At 32.5% G+C, this 22,903-nt stretch overlaps 2 protein-coding genes across 2 annotated transcripts; both read left to right on the forward strand.

The window, feature by feature from the left end:
- Positions 1–8,617: 8,617 nt before the first annotated feature.
- On the forward strand, positions 8,618–11,573 carry LOC111370882. Its single transcript, XM_022992786.1, has 7 exons — positions 8,618–8,636; positions 8,975–9,337; positions 9,667–10,155; positions 10,579–10,728; positions 10,906–11,040; positions 11,294–11,393; positions 11,498–11,573. The coding sequence occupies exons 1-7, from the start codon at positions 8,618–8,620 to the stop codon at positions 11,571–11,573; spliced, it is 1,332 nt and encodes a 443-aa protein (XP_022848554.1).
- A 232-nt stretch (positions 11,574–11,805) lies between these two features.
- On the forward strand, positions 11,806–22,462 carry LOC111370894 (UDP-glucuronate:xylan alpha-glucuronosyltransferase 1-like). The gene is made up of 7 exons (XM_022992792.1): positions 11,806–11,934; positions 12,382–13,020; positions 18,558–18,625; positions 19,228–19,434; positions 20,447–21,057; positions 21,207–21,857; positions 22,080–22,462. Exons 1-7 carry the CDS (start codon positions 11,806–11,808, stop codon positions 22,460–22,462), a joined length of 2,688 nt encoding a protein of 895 aa, XP_022848560.1.
- Positions 22,463–22,903: the final 441 nt, after the last annotated feature.

Consider the following 22,903-nt stretch of genomic DNA (forward strand, 5'->3'; position numbering starts at 1 on the left):
AATCCCTTAAACATGAAATGATTAAGTTTTGGTATCGTCTATTTAATTATTGAGATTACTTAAAATAGTTAATTGTTGATTTAAAAATTTTATCATATTTCAGATGGCGATATAGATATCGGGACAGCTTACCAATCGAGTTGATATTGGTGTACATAGCTCTGTGAGTGGAAAAATATATATATTTTTAAAGTATGTATAAGTTAAGTATATTGTTAAAGTATGTGCAATTATGTGTTCGAATTACATGATTATTATGGAAATATCTTTTATTATGATACATGTGGAATTTCAATGATTATTTATTGTACATTTGTGACTTGGTATATGAGACATGTGATATTGAGATTTGTTTGGTATGTGAGACGTGATATTGAGATTGACCAGAAAAGTACCCGTGATTATGTACTTCTTTTAGTTCACAGAGGGGCCTTGGCCGTGTTCTATACTACACTGAGGGGTCAACTGGGGATGAAGGGGTCGTGACCGTGTATATATAGTTCATTGAGGGGCCTTAGCCGTGTTCAAGAATTGATTATCAGAGGTCTTGAGACCCGCTTTCGTTCACGAAGGGGCCAAAGACCCGTGGCGAAAGTTCTTAACCCGAAGGGCGGATTACAGATTTTAGTCAGAGGGTATATTTTTGGTGAATTTTCCAGTACATCTGATATGGTGAGATTATAGCATGATTACCAGCTTGTATTTATATCATGACTTGAGATGATATTTTACCATGTTATGTGAATGTCTCATGTTTTGGCTATAATTATATGATGTTATCTTGCGAGTTATTAATGTTATGAACTCGATTTTCGATAAAAATGTAAAAATGAAAAAGTATAATTATTTTTGAACTTCTCCACTCACTGAGCTATCAACTCATATATTTTCCCATAATTTTCCTACATGTGGAAATTGATTCTTTTTAGCTTGAAGAGCCTAATGATTTCGGAATGAGAGCCGTATGACATGTTGAGTGTTATAACTCATTTTGATGAAGCACAATGTAAATAATTTGGACCCATCACATTATGTTTTACATAAACATTTGATTTTGTTGCATTTTTTGAAATAACTCATAGTCAGCCTTGGTGATAGATTTGACATCTAGTCAGCATCTATCATCGGCGCATGTCACGTTTCGGGTCCACTAGGGTGATTTGGGACGGGTCGTGTCAAAGTGGTATCAGAGCATGGTTTTGAAAATTTTTATGGTTCATGCATGTTCAGTGGATGTGATTGCATGTCGTGGTGGCAAAAATCACATGCTCTCTAACTCAAATGTATGGAACCAAAAATGATAGAAAGATATTTTTAACAGATCCAGAAAAGACTAGTATGTAACTATGATACTTGTAATGATCCGATGGTTGGAAATGTTATTAGTTGTTGGGTTGAAACTATGTGTATATGTAATCTATTAAGATTTGAATAGATTTTGATGATTTTGTGGGGAATTCGAAATTATAAATTTTACAACTAGCGTGGAATTTTAATTATTTTTGAAGCCAAATGATCTTTGGTGTTATCAAAATTTTGTGGTGATTTGTGACCACTTATATGGGATGATAATAGAAATCATAATGGTGTATATTTATGCTATATGATAAGAAATTGTGGAAGACAAAATGATGATTTGTTGATTAATAGATGACAATGTGTTATGGTGTATTTTAGGCATTGAGGAAATTAATGGTAATTCCAATTATTTCGATTATTTATGAGTGGTTTGATTACAAGGAATGTGAGAATAATAGGAATGAATTTCATAATGATTACCTATTATGGGGTGATTTGTTGCTTTAAAAATAGAATTAAATGGATATGTGCATTTAGGTATGTTTATGTGGAAAAAAAAATAGAGAATGGTAGAATCAAAATTTGTTTAGATTGGGAAATTAACATGCGGTATATTGATGTGTGAAATGTTCAGTTGATAAATATGAAGGTTATCATCTTATGATATTAAGGAAAATTGATATAATTAAATGTTTTAGGTCATCCGATATGATGATAAACGCCAAGGTTACATGATCATAACATGATATGGTGAATAGCATGTAAATGAATATAATGGTTGTCCTATAGCAAAATAATGTGATGATAAATTTGGGTTATCAAGTTAATTAATTTTGTTAAGGCCATTCATTGGATTATTGTGTTATATTCCATACAATTGAGAAGCACTCAGTTAAATTTTGAAGTTAAGTTGAATTTATTGAAATTTTAGTGATGTAATTTTTGGGCTATTTTCAATTGTATGGATTATGAACAAAGTATTCCATTTTTATCAAAATATATTTGTTAAGGAATATAAGTAGGACATGTTGGCTTTGTCTAAAGTTTAAGATGATCATCAAATATAGATTTTACTCATTCTCAAATAGTATCTTTAGGTTATATTATCTTAATTAAAGGTCCTTATGTGATATACAAGAAGGATGATGCATTAATGATAGATCAACGACCTATTTATGGAATAAGAAAATAGATTTTCATAGATCAAATGTTATTATTGTCTTTTTATAGAAAGAAAGAACAAAATTTGTATGGGTATAGAAATGTCAAAAGTTTTGCTATTAGGAAATTATGAGGAAATATTTGCTCTTATATTTAAAGATGATATCAATAATGTTTATGTTAAGGTTTAGAAAGTATTCTGAAGTAAACTTATAAATTATAGATGATACTGTAGATTGTTAAAGATGCATGATTAAAACATGATTTGAAGTTGGTTATATTGGGATTTTGTCATCACATTGAGAGAAATATCAATAGTTATCAATCATAAGACTTTAAGGTATATTTTATTCGAAATATTGGAAATGGAAATTGTGTATATATTATCATTGGGTGATATAGAATTAAAGGAAAAGAACACCATATTGAGCTATCTCAATTGTTTTGTTGAGGATAACTAGAATTTTACAAAATTATGAACAATTGAATTTTTGGAGATATTGTTAATTTAAAATGGAGGCAGTTACCCTCAAATATTTTTGTTTGGGGATTCCAAATACGCGGAATGGAGGCAAAATAGTATTTAAATTATTGTGGATGTATTGATTAAGGTTACAAGATTCTTTTTAAATGATATAGTCAGTTCATAGGATAGACTTATAAATTATATATAGATAATATTGTTAATTACATGGTGGAATTGGAGTATTTATCTTTGGTTAGTTGTAAGAACTTATATAATTAAATTACATTGTGCATCTTCTTTTGATAGAATGCTAGACACTATAAAGACAAGTTCAAAAGAGTAGAACGTCAAACACTTTGAAGATAAGTTCAAAAGAGAGGCTATCAATTATGGTTGGTTAATTAAAGGAGAATTGGATAACTATTTATTTTCATGAAATTGACATATAAAAACTAGACACAAGTGACGATAATTGATGTTATATATAATATTGAAATATTCCAAGGACGTATGATGAAATGGGTGAAAGAATGTTGTTCGATCTTAATATGTAACCATTGTTATAGAAAAAGAATGTGATTAGGGAATAGTTTAAATTAGAACGTAAGGTGAAGATTTGGAGAACATAAAAAGTAGTATCTTGAATTTCAACTTGAAAAAATAATTGAGTTTTCCTAAGGTCTTGGAAAAAAAAGAAAAAATGAAAGATGAGAATATCATAAATTGGCTTAGGAAGTTATTAAAAGTATGATAGGAAAGATTAAATTTTGGGACTAAAAGTTCATTGTAGAAATCATGTTGTAGAAGAGGCGACATGGGAGAGGGAAGAGCAGATGCTTTCTCAATATCCACGACTTTTTCGTACTTAATTAATTGAATTTCGAGGACAAAATTCTTTGGGTGAGTTTTGTAATACATTAGTTTAATTAAAAGAAAAGTCAAAAAAACAAAACATTAGTTTAATTAAAAGAAAAGTCAGAAGTATTAAAAAAAAAAAAGGCAAACAAAAAAGGTGAGGCGGTGCATTTATTTTATATCAATCCATTGCCAAACAAATCCATTTGCCTACATATACAAAAACACACAGAGAGAAATGGGAACAGGGAGAAAGAAAGAGAAGGAAGAAGGGGAAAAAAAGAAGGAGAAAAAGAAAAAAAAATGGAAAACTCGCTAACGTGTTAGAAAATAAGTTCTTCTACTATTAGGCTTAAATTCTTCGAAGTTAAAGGTAAGTAAAAAGTTACTTATTGTCAAGTTATGTTTAATTTTATAGTTCTTAAATTGTTAGATTAAATTCAATTTATTAAAGGGATTAAATATAATAAACTATGAAATTGAGTAAAATGAAAGAAAAACTAGTTTTAGTGATTAAAGAGGTTTTAGAAATCCCTTAAACATGAAATGATTAAGTTTGGGTATCGCCTATTTAATTATTAAGATTACTTAAAATAGTTAATTGTTGATTTAAAAATTTTATCATATTTTAGATGGCGATACAGATATCGGGACAGCTTACCAATCGAGTTGATATTGGTGTACATAGCTTTGTGAGTGAAAAAATATATATACTTTTAAAATATATATAAATTAAGTATATTGTTAAAGTATGTGCAATTATGTGTTCGAATTACATGATTATTATGGAAATCTCTTTTATTATGATACATGTGGAATTTTAAGGATTATTTATTGTATACTTGTGACTTGGTATATGAGACATGTGATATTGAGATTTGTTTGGTATGTGAGACATGATATTGAGATCGACCAGAAAAGTACCCGTGATTATGTACTTCTTCTAGTTCACAGAGGGGTCTTGGTCGTGTTTTATACTACACTGAGGGGTTGACTGGGGATGAAGGGGTTGTGATTGTGTATATATAGTTCACTGAGGGGATTTGACTGTGTTCTAAAATTGATTATCAGAGGTTTTGAGACCCGCTTTCATTCACAGAGAGGCCAAAGGCCAGTGGCGAAAGTTTTTAGCCCGAGGGGCGGATTACAGATTTTAGTCAAATGGTACATTTTTGGTGAATTTTTCAATACATCTGATGTGATGAGATTATAGCATGATTACCATCTTATGATTATATCATGACTTGAAATGATATTTTACCACGTTATGTGAATGTCTCATGTCTTGGCTATAATTATATGATGTTATCTTACGAGTTATCAATGATATGAACTCGATTTTCGATAAAAATGTAAAAATGAAGAAGTATAATTATTTTCGAACTTCTCCACTCACCAAGCTATCAACTTATAAATTTTTCTGTAATTTTCCTACAGGTGAAAATTGATTCTTTTTAACTGGAAGAGCCTAATGATTTCGAATGAGAGCCACACGACATGTTGAGTGTTATAACTCATTTTGATGAAGCACAAAGTAAATAATTTGGGCCCATCGCATTATGTTAGCTTTGGTGATAGATTTGACATGTAGTCAGCATTTATCGTCGGCGCACGTCACGCTTTTGGTCCACTAGGGTGATTCGGAACAAGTCGAGTCAATTTTTTCTCTTTCTATTAGGATTCTAGTTAAGGATAAATGAAAATAAAAACTGGTGGATCTGGATCAATTTAGAATTATGTAGTTTTATTTAATTTTGTTTATATCTATTTAAGTAAATTTATATATGATTTTAAAATATAATAAAATTTAATTTTTAAAAGTGGATGCATATATAAAAAGTGTTGATGGAAATAGTGGTACCGGATAAGAAATTGTTTTCATCCTTGAAATACGCCATTGTTTTGCAATGAAGGATTCCCCGTCGAACATCTAAATCATACAGATAAGTCACCAGATTGTTCAACAACAAAGCAATTATTGTCTCATGCTCAGAGCCTGTCTACTATATGTGCATGAAATGATAAAAAAAAGTGATAGTGTCTGCAGAGTCTATTGTTTTTGAGTAGTGTGAGAACTTTTTTGTTGGAGGTATAAAACGAGAATTGGTTATTAACTTGGTTTGCAACAATTATTTTGTATTGGTCATTCAATTGAATGGGGGGAATTGAGGTTGGAGAAGGAGAAGGAGACGGATGAGGGAGAAATGTAAAGGATTTAGTATTATTCTTTATATTTTATTTTAATTGTTTAAAGGGTTAAAATCTGTTTTGAAACTTGATTGTTGTTTGAAAGTGCAATTTTTTATTTTCTTTTAATTTCGAATTAGGGGTATTTTTAAATGGATATTGAGTAGAATTTCCTAAATTTTGTGTAATTACAAAGACAAGATTCTCTGTAATCAATTTTTTCTGTATAAATTCTTTGAAAATATTTTTTTTTTAGTTTGACATGTAACCTAGGAACAATAATCAAATATATCTTGTCGTTACATGTTATCAATGTATAATGTGACCTGTGATATATGGCATTTTGATCTATAACCTGTTACCTTATAGCTGTAACTAAATACCTATCTAGTTGTAATCTGTTACCAATGACATGTGACCAGTGACCTGGAAGTTGTAATCAGTTATATGTTTAGTTGTGAGTTGTTATCAGTGTATAATGTGACCTGGGATTTGTGACCAAATATGTCTTATTGTGACCTTTTATCAATTCTAATGTGACTTGATACTTGTGACCAATGACGTGTAACTTGTAACCAGTGACCTAGAAGATGTAATTAGATATATGTCTAGTTGTGATATGTTATTTATCGATCACAATTTCTCAAATTTATCGCTCACAATAACAAATTTTATAAGTCACAACTTATTCACGATCACAAATTGGTCGTAAGTTAATTCTCGATTACAATTTATCAAATTAATTACAACTTATTTCTCAATTACAAATCGCAAATTTTATAGGTCACAACATATTTCACGATCACAAATTATCAAATTAATTGGTGAAAACTCATTTCTCGATCACAAAAAATATAAATTGTGACAATTACAAATTTAGTCACAGGTCATATATTTTTAGGTCAAATGTTATTTATTAACCACAATTTATTCTTTTTATTGATCACAATTATCTGGCTACAACAACTCTTTCTCAAACCTATCCATCCCTCTCCTGCTCCCATTCCCACCACCACCCGCATCAACCCTAACACTTCAAAACCAGTACCACCTCAATCAAAACTACCATCATCATCACCATCTCTACATCAAATCCTCCACCATCTCCAACCCAACATCACCAACTACACCTCAAATGCCGCATTAACCACCACCACCAAATAATTCACAAATGCCTATTTTCTGCACTAAATTTCTTTCTACCACCACAGCGCCACAACCTGCATCACAACCATGACATCCTCAATCACAACCATCGTCACCACCTCTACAATGAGAAATGAGAATATATACGAAGAAGAGAAAGCCTAGACGAAGAAAAGGAAGCCCAATGCAGATCTACGAAGAAGATGAAACAGGAATTTGGTGGTTTTATCCTTTGCAGAAGCTACCTTTCCCAATCTCATCTTAGCACATTCATTCCCTTTCGAATTTCAGCAGAATAAAAAAGCCCCAAAAACACTATACCAGTGCATCAATGACAGTGTGAATGTATGCATGTGAGAGAGATCTACGTTTTGAAGATTTTGAAATCAGCTAATCAACTTGCAAATCCGGGTTAATTACGAATCCTACCTTATTTGATAATATAATTAACACCTGATCTTTGAATAAAATTAGTTAAAACTTGATTAATGATAATATAATTTTAATTCCATGTTTTCCTGTAATGCGAAGTGCCTAAGTTCATTTAAAGAAGTGGGCCTACCTTGCTCCAATTCTGTCCTGCCAACAGGGGCTGAAGCTCTTTGTGAAAAAATAAATTTTATAATAATAATTTTTTGGAGATTGTGCAGTTAGAGAATAGGAAAAATTTTATATTTACATGTAAAGTTATTTTATTGAAAGAATATATAGTAAAAATGAGTTATGGAAAAAATTAAGTTTTTAAATTAATGAGGGTTGAATCTTTTTAAACCGGTCCAAATCACTATTATTTTGTGAAATTTGAGCTAGATGGCTGCTGCAGTGGACTGGGCCATATAAACATCTGAGAGATGACTAATTTATATAATTTTCTCTAAATAAAATTGTAAAAAGAACATTTTATTTAGAGCAAATTACATGAACTTTCCAGGCTATTGTATAAATTTTCTTATTTCACTCACAACTACAAAACTTATTAAGAGGGGTAGCATAATCTCTTATACTTTGACTATTATCTGCATATCTAAAGAATTTGAGATTTTACCCATCAGAAATTTAATTAGTCCAAAGTTAAGTTACATGTTTTCCTCCTAAATTTGTATATTATTTTTATTTTTCAGTAAATAAATACTTTTAATTTGTCATGGTTAATTTAATTAAAAAGAAAAAAAAAAGGGGAAATTTGAAAACATTTCAATTAGGAACTTTTTTTTCTAATTTTTTGGGTAAATATTGTTTTTCTGCACAATGTGCAGCACATTGTTGCCTTGTTGGATCCAAGAAGTTGAGAATAATTGCTAAGGAAGGCACCAGGTCTGTGGACAGCAAAGAAGGAGACAAAAGGAGAGAAGATAGAAAGTAAAAGTAAAAATATATATATAATAATAATAATAGTGTACCTTACTTGAGCATAGGGCAATACTATAGAGTGCATGTATAAACACTGCTTGCCTTTCTCGATGATAATAGCATGTTTACAATTGTTCTTCGTCGTGAGAGAAAATGACAGAATTAGAGTCAAGTAAGATGTTTCAACTTACTTTGTGTTATTTTATTTTTTTATTATTATTATTATTATTTTTGTTCATTTGTGGTGGTTGTCTCAAGTTTCCTTTTTCAACTTGAGCTCTATTATTCAATTGCTAGTTCAACTATGCTTCGAATAAAACTTGCGAAGCAACAAAGAAGATAGTACTTTTTATGGTCCATTCGCAGTGCCAAGAACAGCAACTTTTCTTGACCAGTTTGAAAAACTGCTTGCCACTCAACAACTTATAGCATTGTTTCATTTAGTCATCAAACTTTCTTTTCTTTTGCTTTAAGTTTGTCACTGAACTATCATTTTTGATTGGCGAACAGATAACATAAAGCTTAATCTAGCAGGTGTGGCTATTGTGTCAGAGGAGCTAACTGAGGATAGTTTTGAAACTTGGAAAAATTGCTTGAAAAATTATTTCATTGGGAATGGGCTTTGGGATGTTGTCTCTAAGGAAAGTAAACCAGATAAGACAAATAAACATGAGCGTGAAAAATGGAAGAAAAAGAATGCTTTGGCTCTGCATGCAATTCAACTTTCATGTGGATCAGCAATATACTCTAAGTTTAAAGACCACATTTCTGCTCACTATGTATGGACTCATTTGACCGAGAGGGATTGGGCTCAGGTTCGACAACCAGCACCAAGCTCAGATCACGATGAAGAGAGTCATGTCGAAGATAATGGTACTATTTCAATACTTGTAATGAACTAGTTTGTCTAAAAACTTATCATGTTATAAGAAACATGAAATTGCATTGTTTGTTCTCATTTATTTAAAAATGAGTAAGTTAGTCATCAACCATTTATTACAGTTGCACAATCAGTTCTCAAAGACGAAAATTGTTCAAATCTTTGTTAAATTGTCATGTAAACTTCAGTAACTATCTATAAAATTTAACTCTTAGATATTCTTCCACAAGAACAATGTGGTGGCACCAATTTTCCCTTTTATTTAATGAACTTTGTATTCGACACAAGCCCCTCACATACAGGTCGACAACATTGTTTGCAGGGTCGAGAAAGCACCTTGCTTACGAGCACTTATACAAGGCAATTGAAGAAGGTAAGTGGCATTCTATAGAAGAAATCCTTCGGCAGAATCAAGATGCGATTAGGGAAATAGTTTCATCACACAAAGATACAGCTCTGCACATTGCAATTTTGTCTGGACACATTGAAATTGCAGAAAAACTTGTAATCACGATGGATGCAGCTGACTTAGAACAGAAAAATGAATACGGAGCTACGGCCTTATCTCTTGCTGCGATCTGTGGTGCAAAGAAACTGGCCAAGGCAATGGTATGTAAGAACAAAAAATTAGTTACAATAGAAACTGCAGATCATGAAGATGGGCATCTTCCTGTGATTGTGGCTGCATTGTATGGAAAAAAGGAAATGGTTCGTTATTTATATAAAGTGACGCCAAAAGATGAGCTCAGTCCTGAAAAGGGTGAAAATGGAGTCACACTACTCAATTCCCTTATTACTGCTGAAATTTATGGTATGTGAATGGATAATGAGTGGAGTCCAATCACACTTTTGAATAATTCCCTCAAATGCAAATAAACCTAATATTTTTGCATATATACTACATATTTTAGGTGGCCATTTTTTTCCACAGTAATGAAGACAGAGTATTCACGTTGAGTGTGAAGTACTAGAAATCACTGTTTGAATGCAATTTATAAACTGGTTTTAAATTCAGTCAGAATCTAACATAATTTCAAATACGAATTCATAATTACCACACATTATTATCCACAATTTTTTGTGGAATTCACTACTATTTCTCATTATAAATTGATCTATAAATTTGCTAGATGGTTTTTTTATTTCGGTTTACCAAAAGTTTTAGTAGAAATTGAGATTAGGGCTTAATCCCTATGATATGGATATCTAATTAATGCTTTTTTGCTTATTGTAGATGTTACTTCTATGCTATTGAAAAGGTATCCAAAGTTGGGTGCTACCCGAGATCATGGTGGTAATTACACACTCAAAATATTGGCTCACAAGCCTTCCGCATTTCTTAGTGGGACTAAGCTTTCATTTTGGGAAAGATGGATCTACCATTGTAAGTACATAAATGCTCTCCTATTAATTTCATTCACAAACAATTTTACCTCAAGGGCACATTTAGATAAATATTGGTTTCTTTTTCATACTATCTAGTGCAATTTATAAACATGCTTTAAATGCAAATGTTGAACGTTAATCATTTTGAAAAAGTAATCTGAACTTTTTACACAAGGTGTAAGTGTACACACACCTTGGGACAACGAGCATGTAGAAATGCAAACATCAGGTACTAGTGATCATCACATCATTCAAATTGATGAATCAAGCGACGAAGATCTGATGGGAAGGATTTCTATGACTACTCGAGGTATGTCAAATACCACCACATTCCTCCCTTTCCTAAATTTAATTTAGAGGCATAAATCAGGCCATGATGACTCATTGACTATCCCTGGCTCGGCTCGGCCAGTTCATCCCATGCCTAAGTCTTTTTCTAAATTTAGTTTGAACACATGGACCCATGATCCGTCACAGTTGAGCCTGGCCAACTGTAGATGTGGGCTGACCACAACATGGCCTGTGATGGGTCTGGCTGGCTTTCATGTGTTATGTGGGCCTAGGCTTTGATAACCAAGTACATTTTGACACTCTAAGTAAAATCCTGTTGTACAGCTCTAGAGTTGGTGCGCAAATCCGGTTGGGGGATATTGCAATTTCTTGGTATGTATCATCTTCCTCTATAAATATATAATTTCCGTTACACATGAATTGAAAATAAATAACACATGATTGGCTATTTAACATTAGTTTTCTTAATTTTTCAGTTCCAGAGATCAATTACATACACCAGAGGAAGTTAGTCCATGTCGAAGTTGTGAAATTCCTAAGTCACGTGGTTAAAGAAGTGCGACATCTGAGCAAATTAGATCTTGAAAAAATGGACATGGATACAATAATATATGATGCCATAAAGCATGGAATTTCTGAATTTATAGAAGAAATGATTAAATATAAACCCGAAATTATATGGAGAAAAGATAAAAAAGGGAAAACAATTTTTTCACATGCAATTGTTTTGCGTCAAGAGAAGATTTTTAGCCTTATATTTACTTTAGGAACAAAGAAGAGTATAATGGCAAGGAGGCATGATATGTTTAAGAACAATTATTTACATCTTGCTGCAAAATTATCTCCTCCTCCTCAACTTCAGAGGGTATCTAGAGCAGCCCTACAAATGCAAAGGGAACTGCAATGGTATAAGGTAATGTTAATGTATGTGTGTGGATGTGAGCATGCATGTTACTGTTGTGGTTGTTATTCAAGTCATAATATCTAAAAGTTCAAGCTGTTGAGAGATATCGTATACTTATTTATTTGAATTTTATCTTCAACATGCTCCCTCTCTACAACACGTACAATTTTTATAAATAGGTGATAGTTATTGAACACTTAATTCACATATATAAGTTTGTCTTGTTTCCAAAAGTTTAAGCTTTATATGAGGTGATTCGATATGGAGTTCAAATTGTGCACGTGATTTCATCCCAAAAAAATTAGTCCAAAGTGACATATAATATGTTGTAATTTTTCTCTTCCCTACTCACAAATGTTCTTGAATTCACGACATTTTATCTACTCTAATGGTACGTCAATCTATTTTATCTAAAGTTTTAAATCCTCATCTTAAGTTGTTTCTTCCAATAAACAGGAAGTCGAGAGCATAGTACAATCCAAACTCAAAGAGGAAAAAAATGCGATCAACAAAACACCCGAAATGTTATTCACTGATGAACACAAGAAATTAACCAAAGATGCAGAGAACTGGGTGAAAAGCACAGCAGGATCAAGCATGATAGTAGGCACTCTAATTGCTGCTGTAATGTTCACAACAGCTTTCACAGTACCAGGTGGTAATAAAGAAAACTCAGGATTGCCAACAATGCTGGAAACTCAAAGAACTCCATTCTTGATTTTCATGATTTCAAATGCCTTGTCAATGTTCAGTTCCAGTACGTCGCTGTTGATGTTCTTAGGAATTCTTACGGCTCGTTATGCAGAAGAAGATTTTCTCAAGTCTTTACCGACGAAATTAATATTTGGATTGACATGTTTGTTCTTTTCGATCGTTACGATGATGGCATCCTTTGGTTCTGCATTGTATCTGATTCTACATGAGAAGTTGTCTTGGGTTACCATTCCGATCATCATCCTTTCAACGATTCCGATAGTTCTTTTCTCCATCTTGCAGTTCCCTCTCTTGATTGAGATGACATATCAGACTTATGGATCTGGGATATTTGATAAACCTAAGAGGAAATCCTACTTTGCTAAGTTCCCAGCAGGTTTGGTTTGGTGGAATAAATAGTGTTTGCCACTATTGAGGAAGAAAAGAAATTAAAATCTTATCGTATAGTACTATTGAATGTGATGTTCCAAATGTGCTCTTTAGTTCGTTTTGGTCTCTGTCATTTTAATTGTTGATGCATCCATGGTGTTTTTTCATATGAATTCAACTTGATGGAATGTTCTCCTTATAGCCACATGGCATGCCATTGTGAATTCTATTTCGCATGTTGCAGTATTTTATAATGCAAAATTAGAAGTTAATTTTAGATTACATGTCTTACAAATTATCTTGCCTTCAAACTGGTAATAGGGCTTTGAAAAAATCAATTTAAAAAACAATGTCCAACAATCTTGTTTCCCTTGTGCCTCATTATGATGGAAAAAAATTGATTATTATTTCATTCATCAACCATATATACATTCAGTCATCCATAAATAAATCCAATCATTCAAATAAATGCATAGAACCCCCTAGGAATCGCACAACTTCAAAATCATGCAATAAATCAAATTTTGGAGTGGGTGGACCCAAGATTAATTAGACCTTGAAATAATGATAGAAAGCAGAAACATATTGTTGAGAAAAATTTAAAACAAAATAGAAAACTAAAAAAGTAATAGTGACTTAATAGGGCAGACCCAGGATTAATTAGACAGGGGCTTGCAAGTTCTTTAAAAGATGACTTTGACAATACAAGGAACCGTAAAAAGTAAAAAAACTTAATATAAGATGTCAAAAATCAATTTAAAAAAAAAGGTAGGATGATGAAAATGAGGGCATGGTGAAACTTACCTTTAAATTTGCGTAATTAATGCAATACATTACCTTAAAAGACTAAAAAAGCGAAATCAAAAATATTACAAAAGTATCAAAAACATGAAATACTAGTACCTTAAAAAACTAATGTATGGGGTGTACTTAATTGGGACTTTTAAAGTCTGTTTGAAATTTAAAAAGTTTAAAAGTATTTAATATGAACATTTTGAGACTTTCTAAAAGTATTGGTATATTCAATGAAAACTTATAGACTTTTAAAGAATCTTTAAAAATCACGTGGGATGTCAATGAGCCGAATCAAGCTGGCTCACGAGCTGAAACTTGAGGTTCCAGGCTCGACTCGAGTAAAAATGGTTCAATTTTTTTAGGCTCAAGCTTTTCCTCGAACAAAAAATCTAGGCTCAGGCCTTATTGAGCCGAGTTGGGCCCGCTCAAATTTTTGTAAATATATACACAAGCAACCTGCAAGCAAGCAATAGTACATGCAGCTACATTGCTGCAATAATTTTTTTAAGAATCTGCTCGTCACTAATCAAAAATTGGCCGTGACACGAGCTGCCAGTGTGGTTCGTCGAGCCACATGGGCTGGCTCTGGCTATGGCTCTAGCTCGGGTTCGAACCAGTGCTCCAAAATGGGGCTTGACTAGAGCCTCGAGCCTGGCCGACTAAAGCTTTTTTCGAGTCTAACACGAGCGACCCAAACCGACTAGTCTAATTGACACCCTCTAAAATCGCGGCATAGTCAATTAAAATTTTTTAAAAAGTTTGGAGTATGTAAATTGTCAATGACTTATAAATTTTTTTATAAAAGTCTCTAACATGCTAACTTTTAAGGAGACAGTAGAAAAGTAAAATATTAAAATTTGTCTCTCATTCATTCTAAGATTTTGGAAAACTTTCACAAATAAAAAATATATATTATTATGTATTTTTTATCTCTTTCAATATTTCTATTTCCTTTTTCCCTTCTATGGACATTAGAGTCATGATTAAAATATTATTTTTTTCTACGGGTTATTTTTGTTTCTATTTTTCTTTTTTCTATTTTATTTTTTATTTTTATTTTCTATGAAAATAAATTGTAATTAAAGATGCTTATAAAAAAAATTTAACAATTTGTTATGAAAAATATCTATATAGTTAAATTATAAGATTTTTATATAAAAAAGTACTAATTTATAATTAAACTTATATATTGATTTTCTATATATGTGTGAGCGCGCGTATGTTATTTTGATTACTACTTATTTAATTGAGGTTACTCAATTTTTTGTTATTTTAAAAATATTTTTTATTACGTAAAGAGAGGAAAGAGAATGTAGAAACCAATGAACCACAGCGCACATACGATGTGAGAAGTGAGAACTTCACACTGTTGCATTAGAATAACGTGAATTTCATTTTAAATGAAAATTTTCAAAATCTTTTGAATTCTACAAAAGTTTATAAAAGTTTTAGAATGAAAGTCTACAGAAGTCTACGAATGACTTCCATTGATTCCATACAAATCTATAGAAAAGTCCAAAAAAATTACAAAAATTATCGAGTGAATTGCCCAATGGTCACTGAAAGTTGTAGAAAGTTTGCAGTGGGTCACTAAACTTTAAAAATCACCTAAATAATCACTGATCTTTATAAAAGATTTCTACGAGATCACTGTACTTTAAAAATCACCCAAATGATCACCGAACTTTGTAAAAGGTTTCCACGAGATCATCGAACTTTACAAAAGGTTTCCACGAGGTCACCGAATTCAGTGATTCCTAGTAAACATTTTGTAAAGTTCAGTGATCATTTAGATAATTTTTAAAGTTCAATGACTCCGTAAAAATATTTTCCAAAGTTTAGTGACCATTTATGTGATTTTTAAAGCTCAATGATCCTTTGAAAACCTTTTGCAAAGTTCAATGACCATTTGGACAATTCACTCAAAATTATCACTTAAAAAAAAGTCTATAAAAGTTTTCAAAAGTCTCATTGGACACACCCCCTACGTTGCTTTTTGCAATTCCTCAAATGACTAAAATGATCATTATTTATTAACTCTGTATTAGTGCCGAGAACTACAATATACAAATTCAACGAAATAATATCAAATTTTCAATTCACCAATTCAATTAAAATAACAATATATATACAACTCGTATCAACCAGAAAATTAGCCATACTTATAAATTTGATAATAACTGACATCAAATATCATTTTATTTAAGTCCACCACTTAACAGTTTTTCATTTCAAACTATGTGGTGGCATATATAGCTAATCCTGAGTTTTTCAAAATGATACCCAGAACCTTTTCCAAAGATTGAAATATAGGCCAAAAAATAAGCCAAAAGAGGTGATGGCTATGAATTAGATTTCCAACGCACTATTTTGATCTCATCGTTAGCGGTTTAGCAGATTGAAATATGCATTGCAAAATACACTGTGAGTACTTCAAAACGTTATTAAAAACATCGATTATGAATTGAAGCACAAACTACTCTGTGAAATATGTAGGTTGCAAAAGTTTCTATATTTTTTTGGGGATCTGAGTGAAGGATTTTATGGATATATATTCTGTTCCAAAAAGTTGCCAGAAATTTAATTAAAAGATGTTAAAGTTGTTATATAAAATGTAAAAACTTTCCTTGCGATTAGGAAACATACGAGCAGCTTGCATTGCATGATTCTACAGTGTTTTTTGCAGTTGACTAAGTGGACAGTTGACCATAAGAAAATTTTGTTCAATTTAAGTGCAGCAGAAAAGGAAACATAGAACACAAATAATCTCAACATTATAATTTGAAGAATACTCGAGTTGGTATGTAATTATCTTCATATGTATGTTGCGATGAGGCTTATCATGGTTTAAATTGAAAACCACTTTGCAAAAGCGAATAATGTTTGCCTACGAGCGAGTGTGATTTTAAACTTTGAAAGCATTGATTAAAAAAAGGATTACAGAAAGACCTAGTAGAATTTTAAAATTTAAAATGTTACAATTGAGATATTCTACCTCGTTATGTATAAAAGATTATTACAATTTTGCCATTTGGTAAGACATTGCACATGTTATATTAACTCGATACATTTAATACACCCATTGTTTTATAATGTTTTGTATAGCCATAAAGGCAAGAAGAAAATGATATTTGTTTTACTTGATTAAGAAAATATTTATGACAAATTTGGCATGGTGAACACTACAACAATGGACAGTATTGAAGAAGAATAAAATGTAAATCTTTTTTATTGTACTACGGATCGACCTCTAACTTATAGAATATGATCTAAATGGTATAGTTGATTTTGCGACATTAAAGATTTTGAATTATACATACATCATGGAGAAATATAGGTGGTGGAGCTCGATAATGCTACCCAACCTTCACACCATCTGAGGTGGTGGACATACTGGTATTCAACTAGCACATCTTGAGTTCAAGCTTCAATTTTTTTCCTTTAGAAATCATATTTCAAATCCACTTGAATAATAAGGTGTTTTGTCGATAAATTTCATCTGCGGCCACTAAATTTTACGTAAATTTCAGTTGGGTCAATAAACTTCATATTAATTAGGTCACTGGTTTCAAATTTCATCATTCTATTAAAATGAAAATGGTAAGACACAGATTATAGCGATGTCTTTAGATTAAATATTTAAATGTATTTTTTTTATTTAACAGTTTCACGTAATTGACATACCATGCATCAATTACATGGAAGATTCATTGTGGCATGGCTGCTGATTAAATGGTCTTCATTAATTTGGAGAAAGCAGGTGATAAAATGGTGAAATTAGAAAATAAATTGAAGTTTTAATGATCCAATTGAGATTTTGTCGAATGTTAAGTGACAAAAAATGAAATTTACACGTATTTTACTTATGACTTCTTCTAAAACAACAGCGATGGAAGTGAATATTGATGGGCGAATGACCTTTCGAAATGTGTCCTATACATAACGAACGGAAAAGGGGATCAAAAATTTTCTTCTGACAAGGGGGATAAAAGTTTTTCATGAATTAAACAAGAGGGTTTTTCCTAATTAAATAGAAACCTTAAGACAGATCAAACGTTCCTAGAATTACCTACAAAATTTCCAAAGCTAGGAAAGATTTTTATCTTCTTTTAACAATGGGAAATATTTTCTTATTCTTTTAAAAGAAAGAGATAACTGCACGTTTTCTACGTGGTATTAGATCATATGGAATAGTACATTAAAAGACAAGATTTTAGTTTCGTTTTCTTTCTTGATATTGTAACGTTATATAATCACATTACCAAACATGAATTCAATATATGATTGTTCATATTAGTAGGCTGTACTCTCTACTTGCTCTATATTCCATCAGTCACAAAATTTCTCTCTCTTGGTTTTCATCTTAACCTCTCGATCCTTGCGGGATGGAAATTGTTGTGGCATTTTCAAAGGTAAATTCGGAGATTCTATTACAGCGTTTCCAACGTATGAATGGCCCTCGAGAAGGAATCACATGTTCGAGTTTCTGAAACAATCTTCGTGCACTATTTTTCTTTTAAACGACCCTATGATATTATTGTTTACTAAAGTTTGTGGGCCATGATGTCATGACCTGGATTCTATATTGTGCTGCAGATAAAATGATCACGTCATTCAAACTGATATTTCAGTGATAAATTTTTCCGGAAGTCTCATGGATACTAGACAAAGAATGTGAGTTCATTCTTGTATTGGGTATGTTTCTTATCCATGGATTCTCCTTCTCAATTGTCTTAACATTCAATCTTATGTAGTACTTTAAGCCCCGCATGAACTTTTTCCTTGGGAAAAATGTCGTATATTCGGTTTCTAAGAACTTAAGGCACTTCATCATGCTAGAGGCCTACGCCTGTTGACGAGAAAGATAAAAAATTTGGAAGGTTTTGATCATCAGATTGTGAATGCGAAGGTTTCGCATGGTATTATATCATATGTAGTAAAGAACTCAGTTCAAGTCCCGTCTGCCGTAAATTTGTGAATATTCACCTGCCTCTTAAAAAAAAATAGAGTTTATGATTTGCATTTGAGCGGTACTTTTATAAGAGAGACGAGTCTAAATAAAAAGATATCATTTCCCTTTTAACGACTTAAGCTTTTAAATAAGGTTTTTTAACATAGGAAATAGTTCAAAAGACTATGTAATTGACATGATGAAGTGACAGAATAATACAACGGCTTGTTTGTTAAGTCAGACCTGACGCGCTCGAAAATGCGCATAACCAAAATAAGTCTGTTCACGTGGCATTTTTCTTAAGTTATGACCAGTTATACCTAATTTGATATATCAACAAGCCATAAACGTGCAAAGATATATACACACACACATTCAAGTAATACTGGTTCTTACTGTTCTTATTTATTTGTTTATTACGGATTCAGTTCATCTTGTTTACTCTAACATGCGTCTGCATGCCCTATTAACAGAGATGATGCATATAAGAAAAGGTTGCAGAAAATCAAATTTAGAAGTGTTGAGAATCCTTTCCAGTTTGCCATTGCAGGGAAGAGTACTAGAATCAAGATCCACCCACTAAAAATTGTCCTGATTACCATTGTTCTTGGAACACTTGTAACAATTCTTTTATCTCCACCAGTTTATCAACAGAAAAGTATATTTCACAACTTTTCCAGGTAAATTCTACATTCAACAACTTTTTTCACTTGTGCATCAACAACAACAAACTAAATTTTATTCTCAGATAAATTTAGGGTCGACTATAGGACTCCTTTTTGGCTGGTCCTTTCAATCCATTAGAATTCATATCATAGGATGTGCTAAAATTTATTCTGGCTGTCAACTCACCGCAGCTCTGTTATATGGTTTAATTGAGCTTGTACAAGTCTTCTATTTTGATTCCGTCTTAATAAATAATGTCCCATTTAAAGTGTTAGTGCGTGGCCCTTCGAATTCGAGTCAGATATTCTTCCATTGCAGGCTTTAAACTCCCTTGAACTTATAGAACACATAGAGGCCCCGTGCTTTTGTTCAAAAACCTTGTTCGCGAACTTTTATAGAAAAGACCATAATAGAAGTAGACCTCAAGAAAGGGTAACTGACACAAAACACCCCTAACCTTTGGCTCTATTGACATTTTCTTTGCAGAATACGACCTTTTCATTTTTGCGGAAAATCCCCCTATATGACATTTTCTTTGAGGAATACAACCTTTTTTCCATTTTCTCCATAAAGCCTTGCAAAATAACGAATATATCCTCCTCTTTAAACAAAACAAAACAAAACAAAAAGAAAATAAAAAATAATTAATTAATTGCCTCCCAAATTTTTCAAAATAAATATACAAATGAACTCCAAATAATTAATTAAAAAATTAAATGGACTTATAAGTTAGTTTTTACATTTTATTTAAAAAATTAAATAAATATTTATTCGTTTTTATATTTTATCTAAAAAATTAAATAAATAATTTTCACTTTTATTTCTTTTATTTATAATATTATTCACATGTCAGTTAATTTTTCATCTTCTAAATCGTTATCAATTATTTTTTTATAATTAGTATTAGTATAAACTATGTACACGTAAATCAAATGAACGACGAGTCAACGACAATATCATCAAATATATGATCGACGCTTTTCAATAATGCATAGCTTATATATTGAAGCCACATTTTGTGAACAGGTGGATATGGGGCGAGTTGGATCCTCGATACGTATCAGATTTAGACATCAATTCGCATGATATTCTAAGAGCACTGGAGCAGTTACCTGAAGATAATAAGATTCGACGAGTAGGCCTTCTCAATTTTGATAAGAGCGAAATCCATCAATGGAAACAGCTTATTCCCACGGCTAATCACGAAGTTCTACACCTGGATTATGCCCAGAAAAACATTACTTGGGATTCCTTGTATCCTGAATGGATTGATGAAGAACAGGATGACATAGTTCCTAGTTGCCCTCGTCTATCTAACCTTAAAGTCCCAAGACATCGCCCTGATCTTGTTTCTGTCAAACTCCCTTGTCGTAATAAAGTGAATTGGTCGAAAGATATTGCTCGACTACACTTGCAGATATCAGTGGCTGGTTTAGCTGCCTCTTGCAAAGGTAGATACCCTGTTCATCTTCTTTTAATTACAAAGTGCCCACCGATACCAAATTTGTTCACGTGCAAGGATCGAGTTGTTCGTGTTGGCAACATGTGGTTATATAAACCGAACATGGATGTGCTTAGAAAAAAGCTTCAGCTTCCAATAGGATCATGTGAACTTGCACTTCCCCTTGGAGCCAAAGGTAAGTTCTATCTAGTTTCGCGCACTAAATATTCTTGATACCAAATATGGGATTTTGCCAAACGTCAAACTTGATTCTTTGATAACATCACGAAGTGCGTGTTACTTAATACTCACTAATCGTATAAAGATTTGTTTGGCACATAACAGCACAGGATTACACCAGAAACAGGCAACGAGAGGCTTACGCTACCGTCCTGCACTCGGCCAACGTCTATGTGTGTGGAGCCATAGCTGCAGCCCAGAGCATCCGCATGGCTGGATCCACCAGGGATCTCATTATCCTTGTCGATGACACAATCAGCGAATACCACAAAAGTGGACTCGAATTAGCAGGCTGGAAAATCCGAATAATACAAAGAATCAGAAATCCTAAGGCCGAAAAAGATGCCTACAACGAATGGAACTACAGCAAGTTCAGATTATGGCAACTTACAGATTATGACAAAATAATCTTCATCGATTCCGATCTGCTTATTCTCAAAAACATCGATTTCTTGTTTTCGATGCCAGAAATCTCTGCAACGGGGAACCATGGAACACTTTTCAATTCTGGAGTAATGGTGATTGAGCCATCGAATTGCACATTCCAGTTTTTGATGGATAATATTAATGAAATTGAATCATATAATGGTGGAGATCAGGGATACCTGAATGAGGTTTTCACATGGTGGCATAGATTTCCAAGGTATATGAATTTCTTGAAGAATTTTTGGGTTGGGGACGATGAAGAAGTAAAGCAGAAGAAAATTCGGCTTTTCACAGCAGAACCACCGGTTATTTACGTTCTTCATTATTTGGGTAATGTTCTAGCCTTATTTCATGTAAATGGTGACATTGTTTGTATTCAAATCTCATCTCAATTATTTTGTCTCGAAAGTAAGGTCATCCAGATGAGATTAGCTATAAGTTTGGCATGTGCAAAATTTTTCAAGAATAGACAGTTGCGAAACTTGATTCCACAATCATTCTAACATGTTGAACCAACTCATCTAAAAACTTGAGTATTCGTCGTTTCAACAGGTAACAAGCCATGGATGTGCTTTCGTGACTACGACTGCAACTGGAACACAGATTTCCTACAAGAATTCGCAAGCGACATAGCCCACAAGAAGTGGTGGAAACTTCACGACTCCATGCCAGAAACACTCCAACAGTTTTGTCTATTGCGATCAAAACAAAAGGCTCAGTTGGAATGGGACAGAAGGCAGGCTCAAAAGGCAAACTATTCTGATGGGCATTGGAGAATCGAAATAAAAGATGAACGCATTGACAAGTGCATTGATCCTCCGCATAATTGCAACTGGCGAGGCATGTTGAATCATTGGGGGGAGACGCAACCGGCAAACAGTGCAATGCCTATTCCCACTCCACCAGCAATAAATATAAGCTCTTTGGGATTATAAGCTTGCTTATTTTGAGATTTTGTTTTAAATTTGAATGCTATATGATATAGTTTAATTATAGATGCTTTCAGGGTTTTCTTTGTTTTGTGTTTTCAACTACTTTACATAAGATCTTTTCTACATGGAAGATCAAGTAGAAAGGGTAGTGTTAGGCGAGTTTGATCGGCCGACCCTTTTTATGTAATCCTATGCCAGCAAGCTATAGATCGAACACAAGACAATCTAAATAACCAGAGACCTAGCACGTCCCATAGATTTTAGATTAGGTTGGGGCTGGCTGGGTTAAGCCAATGTAGTGCTCAAAATTACTCGTAACAATGCATTATAGCCAATGTAGAGATTACAATCAGATTTTTAATAAATTTTGATAAAAGTTGATGGAATATGTATGATTAAAAAGTTGTGTGCTATATGAAATAGTTAAAATTAATTGATAACTTT

This window comes from Olea europaea, chromosome 2 (assembly GCF_002742605.1).
Source record: "Olea europaea var. sylvestris chromosome 2, O_europaea_v1, whole genome shotgun sequence".
In the NCBI taxonomy this organism is placed as follows: domain Eukaryota; kingdom Viridiplantae; phylum Streptophyta; class Magnoliopsida; order Lamiales; family Oleaceae; genus Olea; species Olea europaea.